The sequence below is a fragment of the Columba livia genome, chromosome 9 (genome assembly GCF_036013475.1).
Source record: "Columba livia isolate bColLiv1 breed racing homer chromosome 9, bColLiv1.pat.W.v2, whole genome shotgun sequence".
Taxonomy (NCBI): Eukaryota; Metazoa; Chordata; class Aves; order Columbiformes; family Columbidae; genus Columba; species Columba livia.
The window spans coordinates 959,916-981,052 of record NC_088610.1 but is presented as its reverse complement, the minus strand read 5'-3'; the positions used below and the strand labels follow the sequence as shown (position 1 = coordinate 981,052).

Below are 21,137 nucleotides of genomic sequence, written 5' to 3'. Positions count from 1 at the left end.
AGGAACAAGTTTCTTCTCATATTTAAATGGAACCTCCTGTGTTCCAGTTTGCACCCATTGCCTCTTGTCCTGTCACTGGTTGTCACCAGAAGAGCCTGGCTCCATCCTCCTGACACTCCCCCTTTCCATATTGGTCCCCAGGAATGCGGTGCTGGCCCATCTGCTCAGAGAGGACGGGGACGTGGCGGGGCGCAGGCTGTGGCGCTGTGCGGGTGACGGCAGCCGGTGCTTCCCGGGGGAGCATCTGCACAGCAGGGGCTGTTTGGCTGGAGTTGGAGCTGGCGCAGTCCTGCCCGTAACGAGCGCATACGTTCAATCATATTTTTAGGTTTAATGGAATTACCCCTGATTTACATTGCTCTAATTGCTCCTAATCAGTAAGCAACCTTTCCTACAGCGCAGCAATACAGCTGCAGCGGGCACGGATTAAGTATAAGAGTATCTGCCTTTTATTAGAAGCCACCGTAGATTTAATTCATCTGAGGCAAATAACTAGATGAAATAATTAGCTACAGTTTAACCATCTTGTATCTGAGAGCGATGTCTGAATCTCATAGACCAAAAATTATCATGTATTTTGACATCTTTTTAGAAGTCTATTAAAAAACTGGGAAAAATAAAAAAAAGGAAAAGCTTTTCTCTCGCATCCTCTTGAGGAATAAATTACAAAGACATTTATGGGATTTTATAGATCTACATTTATGCCCAGCACAGAGGTTATATCACCTTCTGAGATGAAGTATTTGTACAGCTGCTGTAATAACCTTGTCTCTCTTGAGTGACAAAAGGAAGCAAAACCGTAAGTCAAAGCTGAGCTTAGCGCAAGGTATGAAAAGAAAATGTGACTCACACACTAAATAGGATCCATTTTCAATACCCTATTTGTTGACTGTATTTCATGAATGCTGAATATTTCATTCTCTTTACAAGGATTTCTGAATTGTTACATGCAGCGTGTCTCTTAGAAATGCTTTCACAGTCTGTTGAGTAGGGCTGACTCTTCCTCTGGCGAGAAATGGTTGTGCTGTGTGCTGGAAAAGAGGCCAGAGAGATTTCCATGCGTAATGTGTTTTGTGTTTGTGATCATTCCTTAGCAGGGAGAAGTCACACCAGGATAAAGGATCTGTTCCTGCGTTGGAAGGCACAGTGTTGGTGTTAGGGAGCTGCCGTGGTTCAGGAGGCGCGGAGCGGAGGAGAAGGGGACTGGGCGGGGAGGATGTCCATCCCCAGCTCCCTGCCCTGGCACAGTCCCGCCCCGGGACACAGCCGCAGGTAAAGGTGTCGTCATCTTCTTCTTTCTCTTGGTTTCTGCAAGGTCGTTGCCCATGGCTTTGCGGCAGTGCTGTGTTACTCCATTCTAGCATGGCTCCTTTGGAGAATTTAGAGAAGGGGGTTGTGCTGACTCTCTCTCTCTGCTTGCCTGCTTGGCCTTGCCACCCCCTGCTCTAGTTGAGTCTGTTCATGAATTTCAGGGTGAAGTTACAACTGCAAAGATAATGTTCCTGTACATTTTGAAAGACTGCAATATAAACTCATCCTTTAGAAGAGCCCAGAGAATCCAGCTGGGGTTCATTTGCCCCAGTCACAAAAGGCGTTTCAGAGCTTAGACCTTGCTGGGTGTGCGAGTCAAATACCCGGCGGCACAGCTCTGGAAAATCCTGCTGCTCTTTGCTTGTTCCTTACTGTGGTTGCTTTATCTCTTTAGTTTTAAGATGAAGCTGATCTTTCTGTACATGTTTTATCAGAATTTTTCAGTCATGTTAAAGGAACATAAACCTTTGGCTTATAACTGTCAAATGACCAGAGGAAAGAGCATTTCACCGTATTGTGAGTGATGGTAAAGCTGACACAGGGCATGGCAAGGCGCAGTTCCTGCAATAAAATACATTCTGAGGGAAGGGAAACTGAAGTGAGTAATACATCATCTGCCTTGAATGGGCATGATGGTAAATAGAAGTGACTTTCCTTTTATAACACCGATGAGCATTTCATTTTGAATGCAACGGGAAGGCACAGGATGAACTGCTCTGACCAAAGTGTCCAAACACCTACCGAGAGGCACAGCGGCTGTGCAGCACAGCCAGCAATCCGGGTCGCAGATGGGAAGAGGGTTGTATGGAGGGAGCTTTGAGGAGGTTTGTGGTTGGTGTCTGCAGCCGGGGCTGTTGGACACCCCGTGTGGGTACAGTGACTGAGGATACGCGAGAAGAAACTTCCCAAAGCAGGGAAGATAAATTTCCCGAGCATCACTGAGATTGTTTCTAGACAGCCAGCAGCAATATGGAAGAGAGAGGCGTGTGTAGGCACGTCTCCACACTCAGGCAGCGCGGTCGTGTTTCCTGAGGAAGCCAAAAATAATGGGCCAAACAAGGATGAATGGTGCATCTTTCTGTTCTCACCTCTTGGCTGTACTTCTGACCAGCTCACACTGTTAAGATTTAGAGCACTGTCCTTAATTTAAAGTTGACTCGTGGGGGCAGAGGTGACTGTGATTTGTAAATAGGAGGAAATGAGCCCTGGCCTTTAGCCGGCACAGCACAGATTAACAATCAATAGTCCAGCAGGACAGATAAATCACAAAAGCCACATCAAATCCTGTACGGTTAAAGGCCAGATGGATGGTCCAGCTCCAGGGCTGTGCCTCGTGTGCAGGCAGGATGGATGCTCCTCTCCTTGTCACATTTCGGACATGGGGGTTGATGGTACTGATCAATAATGCAGAATCCTTGAAGCAGAGGCAGCTACGGTGTGAAGGGGAGGACAGAGAGCGAAGGGCTCTGCTCAGGCTGCGGGAGGAGCGTGGCTTTACGGCAGGTCCTGCCACAGGGCCGGTTCTGCGGCTGCACCGGGCACGCGGGGCCGAGGGGAAGACAGAGCCTGTTTTGGGGTGTAACCCTTCCCAGAGCCACAGCGGGCCAGCGTGGAAATGCTGCATGACGGCTTATTCAGACAAGTTGCCATTGCCCTGAGCTCTGGTCCTTGTCCTTGCCCCATGACACAGCTGCAGCCGTGCCTTCTGTTCTGCTCCCTACCCATTTGGGCTCCAGCACCCGAATCGCCGTTGGAGGGACAGCACCGGGCCGGCGCTTCACACAGCTGCTGCTGTTCCGAGGGCTGAGCGAGGGCCGGGTGCTTAACAGCACAGATTTCTAACCAAGTGCATTTGTAATGTTACCCAGACTAGCGAGTAATTGCAGCAGCCTTACAATATTTAATCAGAAGATACTTGTCTTGCATCCCCGTCGTGTATTTGAACTGCAAGTGGTGCCAAAAAGAGAAGAGAGGCAGAGTGCTCCGAGAAGGCTGCATTGAACCTGCCTGTCCGCTTAACATCTGAGAGTTGGAAATTCTGTCAGCTTCTAAGTTTCACTTTCTCTGGAGAAAACACTCATAACGTGCCAAAATGGGTTTGGCTGTGATTCCATCCGTGTGTTCCGCTGGTGCAGACGACATCTGATGCGGCTCAGATTTGAATCCTGCAGGGAATGGAAGTTTCATAAACCCCAAACTGAGTTGAGATCCCGCAGGCAGACGACACCCGGTTAACGTGCACGGCAGTTACCGTCAGGAAGGGCAGGTTGTCACCAAGTCGCGCAGGGCTGGCATCGGCGTGTGCGCGTCCGCGGGCGCTCGCAGCGGGAGCAGGAATGCAGAGGCAGAGCAGACACTCCCCTCTGTTCCATCTTCACAACAGGCTTCTGCGGCTTTTCCCCTCGCTAAGCTGGGCGTGCAGAAGTGCTGAGGAATAAAAGCAGTGCTCTGGCTCGCGATGCACAGCCCGGGAGCAGCCGTGGGCTTTACGGGAATGACATTTACGGCTGACATCAGATGTGAGTATTTGCATTGGATTTGGGTGTCAGCATCGGAGGTGTGGCTTCGCGGGGACGCGGTTCCAGGCTCCTCATCCAGCCAAGAGGCAGCTCCCTCTGAGAAGACACTCGCTGCCCTGGCTCCGCTATCCTGCTTGCATCCGACTCCTCCCTCCTGCAGCTCCGAACAGCGCAGGGTGAATCCACAGCCTCTCTTTCCTACTACATTTCTCCCTGAGCTACTAGAGCTTGAACATCCGTGATACTCTGCCTTCATTCCAGCTGAACTCGTGAGTAAGGCACGTTGCCTGAGATCTGTCAAAAGTGAACGGCATGTTATTGCCTGAAGAGCTTGAATGAACCAGCTGCCAGTACTGAAAGGATTATGAAGAACTGCATTTTTTTCAGCACCTTTGATACTTCATTGTTGCCTGATTTTTCGAGAGCCTGAGTTGTTCTGGTTATCAAGGGTGCTTTCACCTGGATATTTCTTCATCAGATGTCACAAAAGAGAGACTCTGGGAAAAGAAACTTGTGATGTGGAGCTAACAGTTGTGGTTTCAGCTGGTGAAAACCTGCGGAGTCAGTGAGAAGGCTTAGAAAAACAAATTGCCAAGGACCATGTCGGTAGTGCCTAATAATTTGTCACTCAATGGGACAAGCTTCTTTGCTGAAAATCATGGCATCACGGGTAAGCCTAGTGAGCAGAGAACTTGGAATGTCTTTCTGTTCTGCTTGACTTGTATCATTGCATTCGCAGCACTTCTGGGCAGCATTTATTCACTAGTTTCCCTGCTGAAAATGCAAACCAAAACCACGGTTTCAATGATTGTGACCTGTTTGTCAATAGATGATTTGATCAGCATCGTGCCAGTGATTATCTTCATGCTTGCCCAGTGGTCAAGTGACGTCCTCCCCCAGCCTCTGTGCACCACCTCAGCGCTTATGTATTTATTCCAGGGCATTTCTAGCAACCTGAAAGGATCTCTTATAGTTTCTTACAACTTCTATATCATCAACAAAACTGAGGCAGTGAGCTGCAGCACTTCCAAGGGACGAGTGAACGTGGTATGGGCTGTTCTTACCATTTGGATTGTCTGTTTGCTGATCTGCATTTTGCCTCTTTGTGGCTGGGGCAAGTACATCCCCACCTCCTGGGGCTGCTTCACTGACTGCGCCAGCTCCTACGTCCTGTTTTTATTCATTGTCTACTCGCTGTGCTTCTGCCTTCTCACAGTGCTGTCTGTTCCTCTAACTTACCAGCTGCTGTGCTCAGACGAGCAGCAGCTATTGCACATTGATTACCAGGAGATCTCTGGAGGCTGCGTCACCCCTGGGACACCTGTGGGCTGCAGCACTGCCACCCGCCCGCTGTCAGCGCCAGACCCCGTGGACAGAACCCTGCAGCGTGTCCCAGCCGTGTGCCCGAGCTCGGAGGCAGTTCTTAGGCCAGGTGTGGCTGAGAGCGGTGCAGCCGAGCCCCACGGCGTGAGCAGCATCCAGAGCAGGAACTTCACGGTGGCCTTCGCCCAGAAGCGCTTCTCGCTGATTCTTGCATTGACAAAAGTCGTTCTCTGGCTTCCGATGATGGTAAGTTGTCAGGCTGCTTTACTTTCTCATGTTTTCTGACATTTAAATGGCGTGTGAGTTGGTGTGCCGTGAATTGAAGCAGATGAACAGTAGCCATTGCAATTGTTCCTTATACTGTAGTTTGTGCTGGCAAAAGTCCCTTTAAGCAGGTCTGTGTCACTACATTTATGTAGCGGGCTGTGAGCAGAGCCTGATTCCTCAGTGTGTTACTCTGTCATCACAGCGTTTGTATCACCTGAATACAGGGATGAATAAGGTCCTCCCTTTTGTGCTGCCAGCTGTCCGATAAGCATTTTTTCATCATGATGGGGCGTGTGAATTGTACTGAGCAAGCTCCTCTGCCCCTCCTCACGGCTGGGAGTCCCGTCCTTTGCCAGGCTGGTTAAAAAACCAGGAGTTTGTTAGAAAACTGAGGTTTGCTTGCATCTTTGTAATCTCGGTAGCAGCAGGGGGTGGAGGGAGGGCTGTCCTTGTGCGCGCACTGGCATGTTGGGAACATATTGTTATAATCAGAAAGGATTCTGTAGAGAACGTGGAACGTAGGGCAGTGTCATCTGTGTCCCTGGGTGTGTAGACTCAGCACCTGAGCTGCTCTGGGTGGAGGGGGCATTGCAGAGCGTCTGCGGGCAGCCCTGGCTGCGGCCGCGTTCTCTCTGTGTCCCTGCAGGAGTCGGGGTTCCTCAGTCTGTGCAGGACAGACAGACAGACACAGCTGGCAGTCTCTGCTGAGTTGCTTGGACTGACAGTTCCTTCTTTTATTAGTGTTCAGGCATCTATATTGACCTTAAACAAGGGTTTTTCTGAGAAATGCAGGATGAGGAGAGCCTGTGTCAGTGTGTTTTCTCCGCTCTCCGTTAGGCACAGAATCGTTAGGCTCAGCAAGCAGTAATAACAACCTGTGTCTTTGTTCATAGCGAGATGTTTTGTTTATTCCTGGAAGCATCTCGTGTGCCCGAAGCAATTTAAATTTCAAAATGCTCTGCCTTTCAGATACAGATGGTTGTCCAGCACATCACTGGCTTTCAAAGCCTTTCGCTCGGGACGCTGAGCTTCCTGCTGACTTTGCTGGCTGCCACCGTCACCCCCGTGTTTGTCCTGTCGGAACACTGGATCCACCTGCCCTGCGGCTGCGTCATTAATTGCAGGAGGAATTCGTATGCGGTGTCTTCAGAAGAGCTCAAAAGTAAGTATGGAAGGGTGATGCAAAGCTGGAATGTATCTTGAACAGAATAGGAAGTTAGTTACAGTACTTTGTACTTGAAATCCTTTGCTTGAATTATATAGACGTTGTTCAGAACAATATATGAGACTCGCAGCATTCGTGTGAGACAGCTGGGTGGAAATAGTGGATGCCGAGGCACGGAAGCTTGGCTGATTTTCACAGGTCACTGTCAGATCTTTCAGCAGAGTCCGATGGAGTCTGAGTCCTGGTTTCACTTTCCTACCCTGGGAAAAATGGATCTCCCAAAATCTGCCTTTTACTAATCAAATACATGGACCATACTAAACATGTTTAATGTCATGGGGGAAACAAAACATGCTAATGGAGAGCAAATTCTAAGGAGAGAAGCTGTTGTTTGTACCCCTGCGCTGTAGCCACTAACCAGAGATCCCAGTGACACCAGCAAGCCAAGCGGAGGCTGTGGTTTGTGGGAGGGCCGGTGTCTCAGCGCAGTGGTGCAGCTCCGTGGAAGCTGAGCAGCTCCTGCACAGCTTCTGCCTAAAGGGATTTCCGTGCATGTTTATGGAGTTTACCCTGGTGTAGCAGAGGATGCCAGAGCTCGGCTGGCACCCTTCCCGGGCTGTGGGGAAGGCCCGTTTCCCCTGGGCTCCGTGTACAGCCGGCTGGAAGCTGTGCGGTGCGCACGCCGCCTGCCAGCCTGGCTCCGCACTGGCACCCCCGTGTTCTGCCGTAAGAGCGTGACCGTGGGGTGACGCTCAGAGCAACAGGAGGCAAGAAATACAGCTCTCACTCCATCAGCTTGTCCCTCGTGAAACACACAGTTAGGCGTCTGTGAACGTGAATAACGTTGGCATCGTCGTGGCCACGGTTACTTACAAAATACCTCCATCTCCAGTGTTGACGTGTCTGCACAGAGGGATTGCGCTTTGGATTACAAATGAAAATACATTTCCAGTATTGTTCTGAGACCTGTTTGGTATTAAATGTTTTATTGAAGCTTATTGTACCTAGTAATGTAACTTCAGTATCTTTATTAGTGATTAATTTACATTAATTACACACAAGTGCATGCGTATGTGTTTGTACGTTTGCTATCTGGGACAAGCGAAAATATATTAATTTAAAAAACTCAACAATAGGTAATTGTGCAAAGTTTGAAGGATAGAAATCTGCCACAGCATATTCCATACATCTCTATCCTTTAGGTCTCTGTCAACATACAATAAATGTGTTCTGGTAAAAATACCAGTAAAGAAACCTGGAAGGAGGGAAGATGGAGCGATAGTTTATCTTTTAAATTTACGTTCATAATTATTATCAAGAATAACTTAACAGAAAAACAATTCAAATTTCCTGTTTATAAGGATGCAGTTATGTTCGTATATAAAAATGATAGATTTCTGCATTAATCATTCAGAAGTGAGAGTTGCAGTGCTAATGTGTAATGCAGGTGTCCCTTGAGGCCTGGCCCAACGGGAACCAGCAGTGCTGGCAAGTTCTATTTAGGAAGTTTGGAATGGGATGGAATGGAATGGAATGGAATGGAATGGAATGGAATGGAATACGATAGATAAATAGGGAGATAAATGTACAACAGATAGAAAAGTGGCAATTAGAAAACTATTGTTAAAAATGTGACTTTTAGATATTTGTACTAAAGACTGTTCTCGGGTACTGACGCCGTGGCTGCTAAGGCCAGAATTTCATCCACCGTTGTATTCGATCTATAAGCATACAAGTTGTTGAGTAGAAAGAGAGGTTGTATAAATATATCCCCGTACCTTTTTAGTTCATAATTTAGCATGAAAGGCCTGGTGGGAAGATGATTTCATTAGTTAAATAGAAGACACTTCTTTAGTTACTACAAATGTGAGATGAGAAGGAGGAAGATAAAGAACGGCAGGTGATTTGTGTTAGAAAAGAGGAAGAGTGAAAGGGTATAAATAATGATTGAGAATTTGTATTCAGTTCAATTACTGTGTAAGATCAGTTGGAGCACTGAATTTAGAATGGACAAGATACAAAAATTTTGTTGTGTAAATATTTCAAATGTTTTTTAATGGTAGAATTCTGTTTTTCTTGCCTGACTATCGATATTGAGGGTTAGTTATATGTATTCTCAGAAATGTTCTATCCTTTTGTACAGTTTTTCACTTGTAGGGATACAGCTGAAACAGGCTCAGAAAACGAGAGCATTGCAAATGTGGGCACTTTGTTCTGGTGTGTATCCCATAAACCAGCATCTGTCATGTGTTTCTGAAAATGGCAGATAATCTCCCGGTTTCCGGGAATACAGTAACTTAGGAATGTGTCATTTAGAACCCGTGCAGAAGGCGGTATAATAACAGACTACCTGAGAAGTCTGTCTTCTCAGCAGTTCATTCTTTCTGTGGGTAGAAAATTGCCTGTTTCTAGCGGCAGTTAATTATTTATCCCGTGCCGTTTTTGTTGTGTGTGTGATCTCATTTTTCTTCCTGGTTTCGGCTCCTCCATATGACGTTTCTTTCCCTTCTGCTCAGCCAAACGTCGGGGGTTCGGATTCAGCCTGTCCTTCCAGCAGGGTTACGGCATCTACCGGATCTCCCGTGGGAACCACCGCGACGGGGACGGCAAATCCACGTCCTGCGACACCCTGGGCAGCCAGGACTGCGCTGGCGGGGCCGGGGCGGTGGCACGTGGCACCGCAGCCCCGTCGGACGGCGCGCGGGGGGCCGCGGGGGGACACGGCCCCGCGGCGGCCGAGGGAGCCGAGCGGAGGTTGTCTCAGGAGGAGAGCCGCAAAGCCGAGCTCAGCGACTGGGAGTGGTGCAGGAGCAAGTCGGAGAGGACCCCTCGCCAGGTAAAACACCAGTTTGCCTTTTTTTTCTCTAGTCGCAAGAATTACCTTACAAAAAAAACAAGGATAGTTTCTACTTATATTGAAATTGCTATTGGTAGAGTAGTTACTTTTAGTAAAACTCATACTTAGCATTCTATGTTTTAGTAACCACACACATTTGCAGATTCTGTTCCTGCAGTGATTTCTCATGTGTCGTCTTAATCCTAGGGTTTTAATTATTGATATTTTGTGTGCACCTGCGTGATCTGTGTATGGTAACATTGCACTATGGATTACATTAAATCATCTTAATGAATATGAATTTTCTCTCTAAAACCTCCCCAAAGATGATGTTTTCAAGAGTATTTCCAGGCATCTGGTGACGTTTTTGTCATGCTTACCTTATGGGTAGGGGGAGAAAGAGAACTGCAAAACATTGCGTGCCCACGCTGAAGTGTCAGTTGCGCGTCAAAGGGGTTTAAATGTCTCCATTGAAATAAGTAGAAGTCTCTCAGTCTGAGAACCACATTTCCAGGTGGTGTAGCTGCATGTTTATGCCCTATTTACGGACAAGGGAAGATGGTCAGTAATTTTCCTGGAAGCCTTAGCTTTTCCCAGGCTGTCCTGCCAGTGTTGGGAAGGGGAAACTTGCATTAAAGGAGTTAACTTTAAAGTCACGGTGGCCAAGCTCCTGCCCCGGGCAGGGCTGACCGCAGAGCTACAGCCACCTTTGGCACGTACGTAGGTGAGATGTGCAAGATGGATTTTATATCTAAATAAGGGAATCCCTTCTCCCTCTGAACAAGACAATTTGGTAAATTGAGTCAAAGTAGGAATTTGTTTGATTTTCAGATCTGATTGATCATCGCTTTCATGAAAAAGCAGATGTTGGCTCTGATGCAGTGGTGAATTACTGTGTTAGTGGGCAAAAGTAAATGATGGCTCAGCCTGGTTTTAATCTACTGTTTCTTGCCAGCCCCTCGTGTGCCATGTGCGGTTTGGTTAATAACGTCGGTGCATCACCAGGTTCGTCATTAACCGTGGCTCTCCTTGCGGGAGTTTCCAGATGGTGTTTAAAAAAAGCAATGAAAAATCCCTTTTCCCCTCTCCCGTGTCTGCGGTTTGAAACGGCGAGACCTGTGCCTTGGGTCCAGCAGGTACGAGCGTCTCCCTGGGCAGCAGCTGGCAATGACTTCGTGTCAGCGGCTTTATTTGCCTTGGGCCTTTATATGTCACTTTTGGACATAGTTCTTCACTACTTGCATTACAAGGAATCCCAGTTCTTCCGTCTGTGACATTTTCCAAGCGGTAACCCCGGTGCAGTTGCCAGGCATTAAGGCTCCTGTGATCTGAAAGTTCAAGGCGTCTCAGTGGCAGCTCTCGGTGTTTCTGACATTCAGCACGAGCTTCGCGGGCTCCGCAGCGCTGACATTTGCTTTGCTGCTGAGAAAGGGCAGAATATGAAACTCCAGCAAGCATTGTAAAAATAACTTGAATGCATTTCTCAGATGTATGGTGGATGAAGGATCAATTTGGGCCAAAAAGTAAATAAGCTGAAAACCGCTCCTTTCACTTATCCTGTCTGGAAGTCCCTAAGTAGCTAAGAAAAGTCACTTTCTCCCCATCACTGTCCATTTCTCACCTTTGTTAAAACGGGAGTCTTTCCCTAGTATTAATTGGCCATGTACTTCTGATTAATCTGTCAATGAAGCTATCCAATGGGGAGAAAATACCAAGCCTTATAAAGAAAAGGATTATCATCCTAATAGGATAAAAGTTCTTCATCCTCAACACTTTCAGACTATAAGTGCTTGATCACAGAAATAGATACAGCTGTTCTCATTAGAGTACTTGCAGCTTTCTTTCCGATGAGCAGCAGCCTGCTTGGTCACCCAGAGCCAAATCTCTGGCGAGCAGGGGGAGGCGGCACTGCCTCGGCGTGGGGGGGCGGTGCCGGAGCTGGCTGTCTCCTCATCGTCTGCTCTGTGAGCAGTTGCTCCATCAGAGGGATTTCTCTGCAATAAAAGTGGCATGAAAGGAGAACGAGGCAGCGGGTTTTATTTAGTACCTACATTGGCTTCCTGTAATAGAGAGGGGGACAAAAAATGGTACTTGTCATTTCTAACTCTTGCTCAGCTGCATTTTTGAAAGATACGTTTACATCTCATAAGATACCAGTGTGTCTGCCTTTCCAGAAGAGACTGGGTGTGAATATGTCATGTACTTTTTGCCCGTCGTTAAGCGCCTTTAGGCAACAGAAATCTCCCAGGCTTGCAATATGTTGTGGGCTTTCTGATTATTTTTCTTCTCTGACTTGGTATCTGTGGGTTGCCTCCAGCAAACTCTTTGAACAGACTCTCTCCGTAGAACCTGTTTGTGTGCCCTGCGAAGAGAAGGAGGGGGAGGTGGTGTGATGATTTCACTTCGGAGTCAGCGCTGGATCTCTGTGTGTCTGCAGTTCCTGTGAAGTTTTTCCAGCAGTGGTAAATACACAGGGTCTTTCTCACTCCAGGAAAGCTCTAAAGGTTCCAGTAAGCGCCAGGCATGGCACTGAGGCTGGGTTGCAACTGGACTTGAAGATATTTGCTTTCCAGTGGCCTCTACAACCGTCCCACACGTATCTGCTGTGATGGTCTCGGTGGGTCTCTGCCTGTGGGTGGTTTTCCCTTGGTTAACAATCAGTGTAGCATTTCGCACCGTCTTCTGGCTTTGCTCCAAGCGGACAGAGCGGCGCGGTCCTTGCGATGTGTGCTGACTCTCTGCTTGCGCTTGAGCTTCAGCCGGCGCTCTGTTGATTTGCAGGGACGGGAGAAACACTGGGAGCAGAAGCACTTGCCCGGCAGGTCGGGGCTGGACAGGGCCCGGCTCCGACGGGAGCGCGTGCCTTCCTGTGCCTGCTGCGTGTTCTGGCTGCTGCACCTGAATAAGCAACAGCTTCCAGACCTGGTGCTCAGCAGGTCTTTATGAATGCTGGATACAAGTTTACATGCACATATGGAACTAGAGAAACGGAATAAAAACTGGGCTGAGGAGACATAATGAGGATTAAGAAGCCTTGTGGAGCTGACCGTGACACTGTGTCGCAGACTCTTGCAGGAATCAATCCCGCAAACAGCCGCCACTGATTGATATCAATGTTCCTTTTCTGAGAGAACAGACAATGCTGCAAACAATCAATATCACACTGACCAAGGGATCTTTGTACATCGGCCCTAATGCCACTTAATGGAATATGAGTTACAAAAGCAGTGCAATTTAGACACCTTCCAATAAAGCCATTACACTCCAGCCTGATATGTTCTCCATTTTTTAAAGGCTTGTGCTGTTCTTCAACATATTTTTCTTCATTATGTTTTCCTAGCCAGCAAAAGCACCATTTCAGTTTCAGTTTACAATAGCTGCAGCTCAGCAGAAAGCCTGTTAGTATGATGCTTGCAAATGAACTCAGATACTTTTTCCCGGGACTGGCAGTACATGTCAAATAAACTTCATTGAGTCTGGTGAAAGGGTGAGGCCAGTTCTGCAGTTACTACAAATAAGAGAATGGACGTCAGCAGATCATCTGTGCCAAGTGTGACCTTCTTGGTAGCAGCACGATGAAGGAGCTGGACCAGACATCCCAGGCTCTGATTTCTGTGCCCACCACGTGCTGCCCAGTTCACCTCTTCCCTGCAGAGCTGACCTGCGGCCAGTTAATGGTGCAATTAGCCCTGTCACTCAGCACCCTGGAACTCATTTTCAAACACTGGTGGCTGGAAGGCTTTGGCAGATGTATAGAACTATGGAAAAGCAATGTTCTTTAGACTGGGATGTGTAGAGTGCGGAGTTGTAAAGGAGGAAACGTCAGTTCTGTGGATGCCAACACTGCTTCAATTGTGGTCCAGCGGACAGACCCCTCGCCACTCGGTGTCCGTGGTGCTGTGCAGTGGAGCCGCAGAGCTGGAGCCATCTCTGTGGCTTGGAGGGAGCTGCTCGCCCCCGCCTTCTGCTTCTAGACCTCAGGCAGCTTCTCCAGAGGTGGACACATGGGCCATCAGCTTGGCCTTCGATCGTGTCGTGGGTGCTTGCCCACCCATCCCATCTTCCCCGTGCCACAGGAGGAACCGCACAAGACGAGCCGCGGTTCATTTATGAGGTAGCCACGGTTCACTCATCAGGTAGCCATGGCGCTGGCCTTGTTACACTTGCAGGTGCGTGACTTCACAATTTAAATGTTACTCTAGTATAGATTTTGGCTAATATCTGTGTTTCTTGCACACACCCCAAATATTTATCTTCATGCAATAATGAAAACCAACACTGAAGTTTTAATTCTGAGCACTCTTTTTTTACCTGGAAGTGCAAATAAATTATTAGAAATGGTCATAAATATCTCACACTGTGCTGGAGGACAAATGCACAAAATTACGTAAGGACCAAGCCTGTACTTGTTCTAAAAATCTTACGAAAAATAACAAACGTTTTCATCAAAACAGGCACTCCTGTTTTCACAGCTGCTTTTGAAAGGTCAGTGCAGGATGTGCGACAGGTGTCCGCAAGGCAAGAGGTTGGGTGGAAGGCGACATTTCAGCAAATCCGTGTTAAAGAGGGTTGTTTCTCCTAAAACCAGCTATTCCATCTGTGGGGCAGATGGTGGAACCGCAGTAGATTGTCACCCACGCGGCGGGCGGTCACTGGAGCTGCCGCACGCTTTATTTGGGGAATATTCAAGGGATTTCTGTTGGGGTCATTCACGTCAGCCCCGACGGCTGAGTGCACAAGTTCTGGCGTGCAGGTGCGCGTGTTCTCACGCGGATGCCTCTGTGGCACGTTCTGTTACTAGTTTGCTCCGAATAAAGGTCTGGCCGCGTCAGGCCAAAGACAAATACTGGTTTTTAGGGTCGCCTGAGGTGAGCTTGGCAATTCTTGACATACCCTATTAGCTCTAAATTTACTGCAGTCAGATTCTCAAAGGGCAAATCATTGCAGTTATTAATTTTACTGCAGCTAATCTTGATTTTTAGGGAAGTGGAAGACTTAGCATCTATTTTAAAGCAAACAGAAAACACATTGTCTTTGGAAAGAAACGTCGGGATCCTTCCTGGAAACATTCTAAAAATAGAACTTTTCAGCTAGAGCTGTATTCCACCGAAGTAATTAGGAATGCAAACTCATTAGGGCTTTATTTAGACGGCTGATATTTGTGTTTGGCAGGGCGGTGTGGCCCGGCGGGATGCAGCAAACCCGCGGCGGTGCGGCTGTGTCCCCGCGCCGGGCGGGAGCCGCTCTCCGTTCTGGGCCCTCCTGCCTTTCCCAGGGACACCATGCACACTCTGGTGTGGTCTCTGCTTCGCCGCAACACTAATGTTACACCTGTCTTCTTACTGCAGAGCCTGGGACTCCCGACACTGAAAGTTAGGAATCGTGAGGGAGTCTACAAACTGCCTTGCGCTGGAGTCCGTCTGCCCTGACGCGGGCACGCGGAACCAGCAGAGAGGGTGTCTGTCCCGCCTGGCCACCAGCTGCCGCCTCTGGAGGTCTCCCAGTAGTCCTCTGCTATATTTGAAGGGTTTTTGAGGCTCTCTGGGATCCTCTGGCATCTCGGATGGCGCTCGGCAGCCGCGTCTGGGCAGCGGGTCAGACTTGGGGCGTCTGAGTCCTCAGCCGTCATGCACAGTTCAGGGAGGGCAGCTCTGGACTATCCTCCAAATAAATTTCCTTCTTCCCCTTGATCATGTGGGAATTCCAGGCTCTTAGGTGTTGCCTTTCTTCCTCTGTTCAACCTTTTTTTTCTCCACTGGCCTTTACCATATTGCAACGGCGATTTATTGTCCTTGAAGCGAGGCGTGAGCTACGTGAGCCACCATTCGGGTCCTGTGGCTCTGAACAGTTTCTCTTTGATTTCCACTGCTAACAAGTGTTACCCAGCTAAGGCTCTCAGCTTTGTTCTCGGGAGATGATGTATTCATTGATCACTCGTTTGGCGAACGGAGCTGCTCCTGCTTTCCTTGCCCCACTGTGCAGTCATCTGCTCCCCAAAACAACACATTGCCAGGCAGTGCTGGGAAGGCTGGGCTTATCCGGGCTGGACGGTGGTCTCTGCAGGTTCTGAGCGCTGGAGAACTGGGACCACTGAGTTTAAAGATCCTTGTAACAGGATTAATCCAGTTATGCTCAATATAAAATGCAAAAAGTATGTAGAAATGTTCGGTACTTGAATTATTCATACGTTAGCCTTACGGAATTTTCTAGGCTTCCTCTAGCAGAATAAATTCTTGATCGCTTGTGAACCAGAGTTTGAAGTTATTTTGAACCTGACGTGTAAATACATGAGAAGCAGCACTGAGAGCTGGTTCCTGACTTTCCTCCAAGCGCCCAGCTCGGCAGACGGCTGCTCGGCTCCTGCGGACGTGAGGGCGGCAGAGGGACGCGCCTGCCCCGGCGCCCTGCGGCCCGCACTGCAGGGCTCTTTTCTCCAAGTGTACTTGCAGCTTAGTATGCATTTATTAATATTTCACGTAAGTATAACTATTTCATGGCAAACCAGATAAAAAGGGTGTTTCGGTTTGGTTTCTGCCAGTTTGCAATAACAGATTCTGTGAAGTTACGTTCCCCTTCGCTCCCAGAAAAGCCGTAGGGATCGGACTGATTTCCTATTCAGGGAAGGCCCTGAGGTTACTGGGTTCCATAAACAGCCTTAGTAGGAGCATTTGAACACTGGAAGTGAGGAGGGGACAGGGCAGGGTTTGCCTCACAGCAACAACAGCTGCTCTCTCTCTTCTCTGAAATCTGGAAGGTGGATAATTTAGTTCAATAAAGAAAGAATTTGCTTGATCAATTATGCACAGACTTCTCTGTTCATAATGCATCAGCGCTCCTTAAGGAACAAGTACATTTGTGGTGTATTTCATTGTGATATTTGTCTGTGCTTGTTAAAAACGCCTGTGCCGGTACGTGCCGTTCTCCAGCGGAATGCCTGTCCCAGATCCTAGCGGGCAGAGCAGCCCGCGGCACCGCGGGAGCAGCTGTGCCACGGGCAGCCCTCGGTGGGACGGATGGAGCGACACCGGCCACAGACAGTGAAACAGGGCGAGGGAAGGGCCGGCGCCCGCGGGCAGGGACTGGGGCAAACGTGGCAGCGTCGGTGGTGCTGCAGCGGGCTCGGCTGCTGAAACGTGGATGTGTGCTTTGAAAATGACCAACTTGCTGTTTCTGCGGTGCAAACCTGCAGAAAGCAGTCCAGTCCTCGTTTCTCTTGGTCACTGGATGAGGAGCTTTGGGGATCGTTGTGTTGGTCTGGGGTAGGCAGAGGGAGAGCACTGCCGAGGCGCCCCTGAGCTGCAGCGGGACGGCCCGCGTAGACTGTTCTGACGCACCGTGTCTGTCCATGAGCTGTGGCTGAGTCGCGGTCCTCGGGACTTCGCTTTTTATACTGAAGTGTAGAATTAAAACCACTTCTTTTTACTCTTTAAAGACATGAATTCCAGGTTTCTAAAATAGTGCAAGGGAAAATCTACAAGGGTAAAATAAGTTGATAAACTAAGCATAATTGGCTTTTTTAAAATGATTCTAACTTCAAAAATTAGCATTAAATAATGGTCATTCTTTCTTTTTGCAGCGGTCAGGCGGGGCCTTAGCCATCCCTCTGTGTGCATTCCAAGGAACTGTATCTCTTCAGGCACCCACGGGAAAAACGCTCTCCTTGTCGACATACGAGGTAAGCACGGAAGGGCAAAAAATAACACCCACGGCAAAGAAAATCGAAGTGTATCGATCTAAAAGTGTTGGTCATGAGCCAGACCCAGAGGAGTCTCCTAATAGATTCGCTGACACGAGTGTTAAAATTCATTTAGAGGTTCTTGAGATTTGTGACAACGAAGAGGCCCTGGACACTGTGTCGATCATCAGCAACATCAGCCAGTCCTCGGCGCAGGTCAGGTCCCCGTCCCTGCGCTACTCACGGAAAGAAAACAGGTTTGTCTCGTGCGATTTAGGGGAAACCGCCTCCTACTCCCTCTTCATCCCGTCAAACAATCCCGGCAGCGATATCAACATCTCCATCCCAGACACTGTCGAAGCTCATCGACAGAACAGTAAAAAACAGCAGAAGGAAAGAGATGGGTATCAGGAAGAAATTCAGATGTTGAATAAAGCATACAGAAAACGGGAAGAAGATGGCAACAGCAATTAAACGGCGTTTAATTTAGGTATTTAAACTGATAGCCGTTGCTTCTCTTGACTCAAGGTACTCTGGCAAATACAATGCCAATTGTTTTTGCTAACATAAATTAATTTTATTTCGGTACGCTGTTAAAAAGATCAAAACTTTTAATGATATATGGATGGGATAACAAATACTTGAACGCTTTACAGCTTTCCGTTGTTTATTTCAAGTTATTTATAGATCTATTTATTTGAGGAACATTTGTGTCTAAAAGGAATCCGGACCAGAGTGTTAAGAAGCAGCTTTGGTCGGTTGTTGGCCCCGGGGGGTCTGAGAACGGGAACCTGCGGATGACGAGGGAGGTCGGGGCGGTTTGGGCTGACGAGTTCTGCTGTTACTGACGTGCCGCACTTGGAACATCCGTCTGAAACGCTGTGGCCAAACCCAAGAGTAGCTCATTTAGTTGACTAGAGGGTTAAAAGATATGTAAATGGTTTAATTTTCTCCTATGTACATGATTCATATGTAATACCATTGTATAGACATTGGAACATGGGTGGCTGAAATACAAGTGTGCACATTGTGTACATGTGACATTGTGAAACTGAAATGTGCTCGTGGTCTGACATTTCTTTGATCGAATGTGACAGATGTTGATGAATTTTCTGCCCGTTACTCGGGAGAGTTCCCTTCGTTGCCTCCACAATCTCTCACCAAGTTAAGAGGTTTCCCAGCCGTACAGAATACCTGCACCCGGTCCAGGTGAAGCAGCATTTGAAACGTTTGAAGAGGTGGGATGTCAAAAGTGATTTGAATAAAGCTCCCTACTGACTTAAAGGAACCGAGAACTAAGTCTAAAACCAACCTTAAACCAGTGAATACTCTTATTTTGTGACAAATTCACACAAGCCAAGGTGGAAGCAATGGAGTCCTCAAGCCTTACATTAAATATGCTGCATATGCTTGAAATGATTGTGCATTTTGACTGAGAGCTTTTTTTTTCTGAGGGTTTGTCATTCAGTCAAACAGAGGCAAATATACTCCCAGGACTTGTAGCAGTTGAATTAAAATGATTCTGCTGCTTTACCGAATAGATTTACTTTCCAGAGGTGTGCGTGACAACATCATCATTTAGGTGTCCGCAGTTTTCCCCTTGGTGGGAACGTGCAGGGGAAAATAAGCACAACCATGTTCAGGGTTCCATTGTGGGTTATGAACCGACAGTGCAAAAGGGCCAAATCTCGTGTCCATTTGAATGCAGCGTTCGAGATGGAGTCACGAAAACAAGCGGGCGCGCCGCCTGCCGACTTGATCGGCGGAAACGAGCCCGGCACGGCGAGCGGCGCGGCCGTGCCGCGGGACAGCGGCGTGGCGCTGGCGACATCGCGCCGAAGGCTGGAGGTGCTGAGGCGGAGCGGATGCTCTGCAAGCTGTGCTGTCGCGGGCTGCCTTGCCAAGGTGGAAACGGGCTCTCAGATCACCTCAGGGCTCTTAGTTCCACTTCTTAGTTACATTTCGGATTTAACAGGAACCTACAGTGGAAGGAACTGTCAGTGGTAAGTTGATGGAATAAAGCTATAACCATACACAGCAGAGAGGCGTTTTGCTCTGAATATCTTGCTTTTTTTCGTGTTGTATAGAAGGAACGCAGGAAGTGTCCTTATAGCAAGGGACACAGTCCAGATCAGGGTGGCAAGGCTGTGGTGGAGGATGTTGTCCGTCACAACTGCAGTGTGGTCACTGTTCTGTTTTCCTGGAAATGATTTGGACGGTGTTAACAGGATTATGTGCTGATGTGTTTAGTCTCTGATGAATATATTTACAAAGAGTTAACGTTTGGAGGCATTAAAATTCTGCGTAGCTGTGACCCAGAGCTTGGCCTGATTGTAGAGCGTTGTCCTGCTGCTGTAGTAAAACATACGTTTTCTTTATTGGATCTGTAAATTCAATAACGTACAAATGTCTGACGATTTTATTTTTTGCTCTAAATGACTCACATCATTAAACAATTTCAAGTGTCTGAAAACCCAGGTTGTAATTACTGACTAGATTTCAGCTCCTTGCACAAAGTACAGGAAAACTCGCTGTTTGAGGAAATTTGCTCCTGGCTTGTTTATTCATGCATTAAGCTGTCTGCGTTTGTCATTTGATGAAATGTATTTGGACGTGATTTTTGAAACAATTCCTTTATAGCGGTTTTTAAGGGAAAAAAAAATTCTTCCGCTTCTGTTGTTTTTTCCTGTGTGACCTTTAACGTGTTTCAGCAGCAGCTTGACATTTGAGAGCAACGTGTTTGGAGGCGACTTGAAAGAGACTCATCTGTGCTCAGGCACCACAGCGGCTGGCTGGAAGAATCCCTTGGAAGAGGTGACGTGAGTCAGCGCTGGGGCTTCCCTGCTCTCGGGACATGGGCTGGATAAAGCTGAGGACAGAAAGCAAGGAGCTAGGAAATAATTGGTGAGATCACGTTTGGTAAGCGGTATATCCAGCGGGTCAGAGCTTCCTTCCAGCGGCACTTGCGTACACTACAATAACATTACATTACATTACAGAATAACATTACATTAGCAGAGCTATAAGAAAATAAATCTGTAATGCACAGGGCCAGGCCCAGGAATCCCAAATGCCTTCAAGGATTGTGCTTCTTGAAATAAAACATACGGCCAGATGCTGAAATGTAAGTTTTCTGTACTGATCTTGCTAGCGAACGTATCTCGCAGCAGCCCTGGAGCGTCCTTCCCGAGGCTGCGCGAATTGCAGGTGCAGGATGTGGACACGTAAGGCAGAAGGACGTTGCCTGCTGGATTTCTCAGTTCTCTGCCATGCTCCTTCCCGTCATCTGCCTTTCAGTGATTCCCCGTATCCTCCGGTCCCTGCTCGCTCTGCTCTTGGTCCCCCGTTTCCCTCTTTTCTCCGGTCAGCTCGCCCTGTGGATGTCTCAGATCTTGCTCTCTATTCGTTTTTATGCAAATTAAAATCCGAGCTCCTTGGAGATACCCTGGGAAAGGATAAGCCTGGCAGCAAAACAAGCGGCTACTCAGGTGCATGAAGTGTTTTGTGAGGGGAAAGGAAAGAAAATACACAGATCTTTGACTCGAATACCTAGTTCTTATCTCTTTACATAGCCCATCGCCGGGAGGCGTTGGGCTAAGTGGGTAAACTGTCGGCAGAGGAGAAAAGAGAAGATGGTTTCCTTTGAAAGAAGCAGTCCTGTGCCTGGGAGAAGTTTGGAAACCACTGTGTAACGTATTTCAGAGATCTCAACACTAATAATTTCAAAACTTGTGTAGATCTTACCAGGGAATAAGAAGAGGCAAAAGAATATGTAAAGAAATGAGATTGAAGAAGCATTTTTAGGTGCACAATGGTAAAGAAACAAAAAGAACGTTAATTAACTGTTGAAAAAGAATTCTGTGAATAATTTTATCTAATTATAAAGGTTTCATGTAACAATCAAGACAAGTTGGACAAAGTAAACACCACATACAGCAGCCAGCAGACCCAGACTGGTAGGTATTTGAAGATGTATGTTCTGTTTTAAAAAGAAACAATAGGAATAGCCATCTGGTTCACAGAAATATGGGTAATAACGCT

The 21,137-nt window shown here is 47.7% G+C and overlaps 1 protein-coding gene across 10 annotated transcripts in view; it reads left to right on the top strand.

Annotated features, from left to right (window-relative positions):
* GPR149 (G protein-coupled receptor 149) overlaps positions 1-21,137 on the top strand; it is an 85,340-nt gene that overhangs the window by 64,065 nt on the left and 138 nt on the right. For 6 of the 10 annotated variants that reach the window (XR_010474556.1, XR_010474559.1, XR_010474557.1 and 3 more), the window contains 5 exons: positions 1,095-5,399; positions 6,390-6,582; positions 9,102-9,421; positions 16,998-19,099; positions 19,811-21,108. Coding sequence is in view for 2 of the 10 variants with exons in the window: in XM_065073378.1 (XP_064929450.1) it covers positions 4,431-5,399; positions 6,390-6,582; positions 9,102-9,421; positions 16,998-17,570 (2,055 nt within the window). In the remaining 8 variants the exon portion in view is untranslated. Of the gene's footprint in view, positions 1-1,094; positions 5,400-6,389; positions 6,583-9,101; positions 9,422-16,997; positions 19,786-19,810; positions 21,109-21,137 lie in introns of those variants that run through there. The other 4 variants (XR_010474562.1, XR_010474563.1, XM_065073379.1 and 1 more) reach the window with 4 other exon arrangements.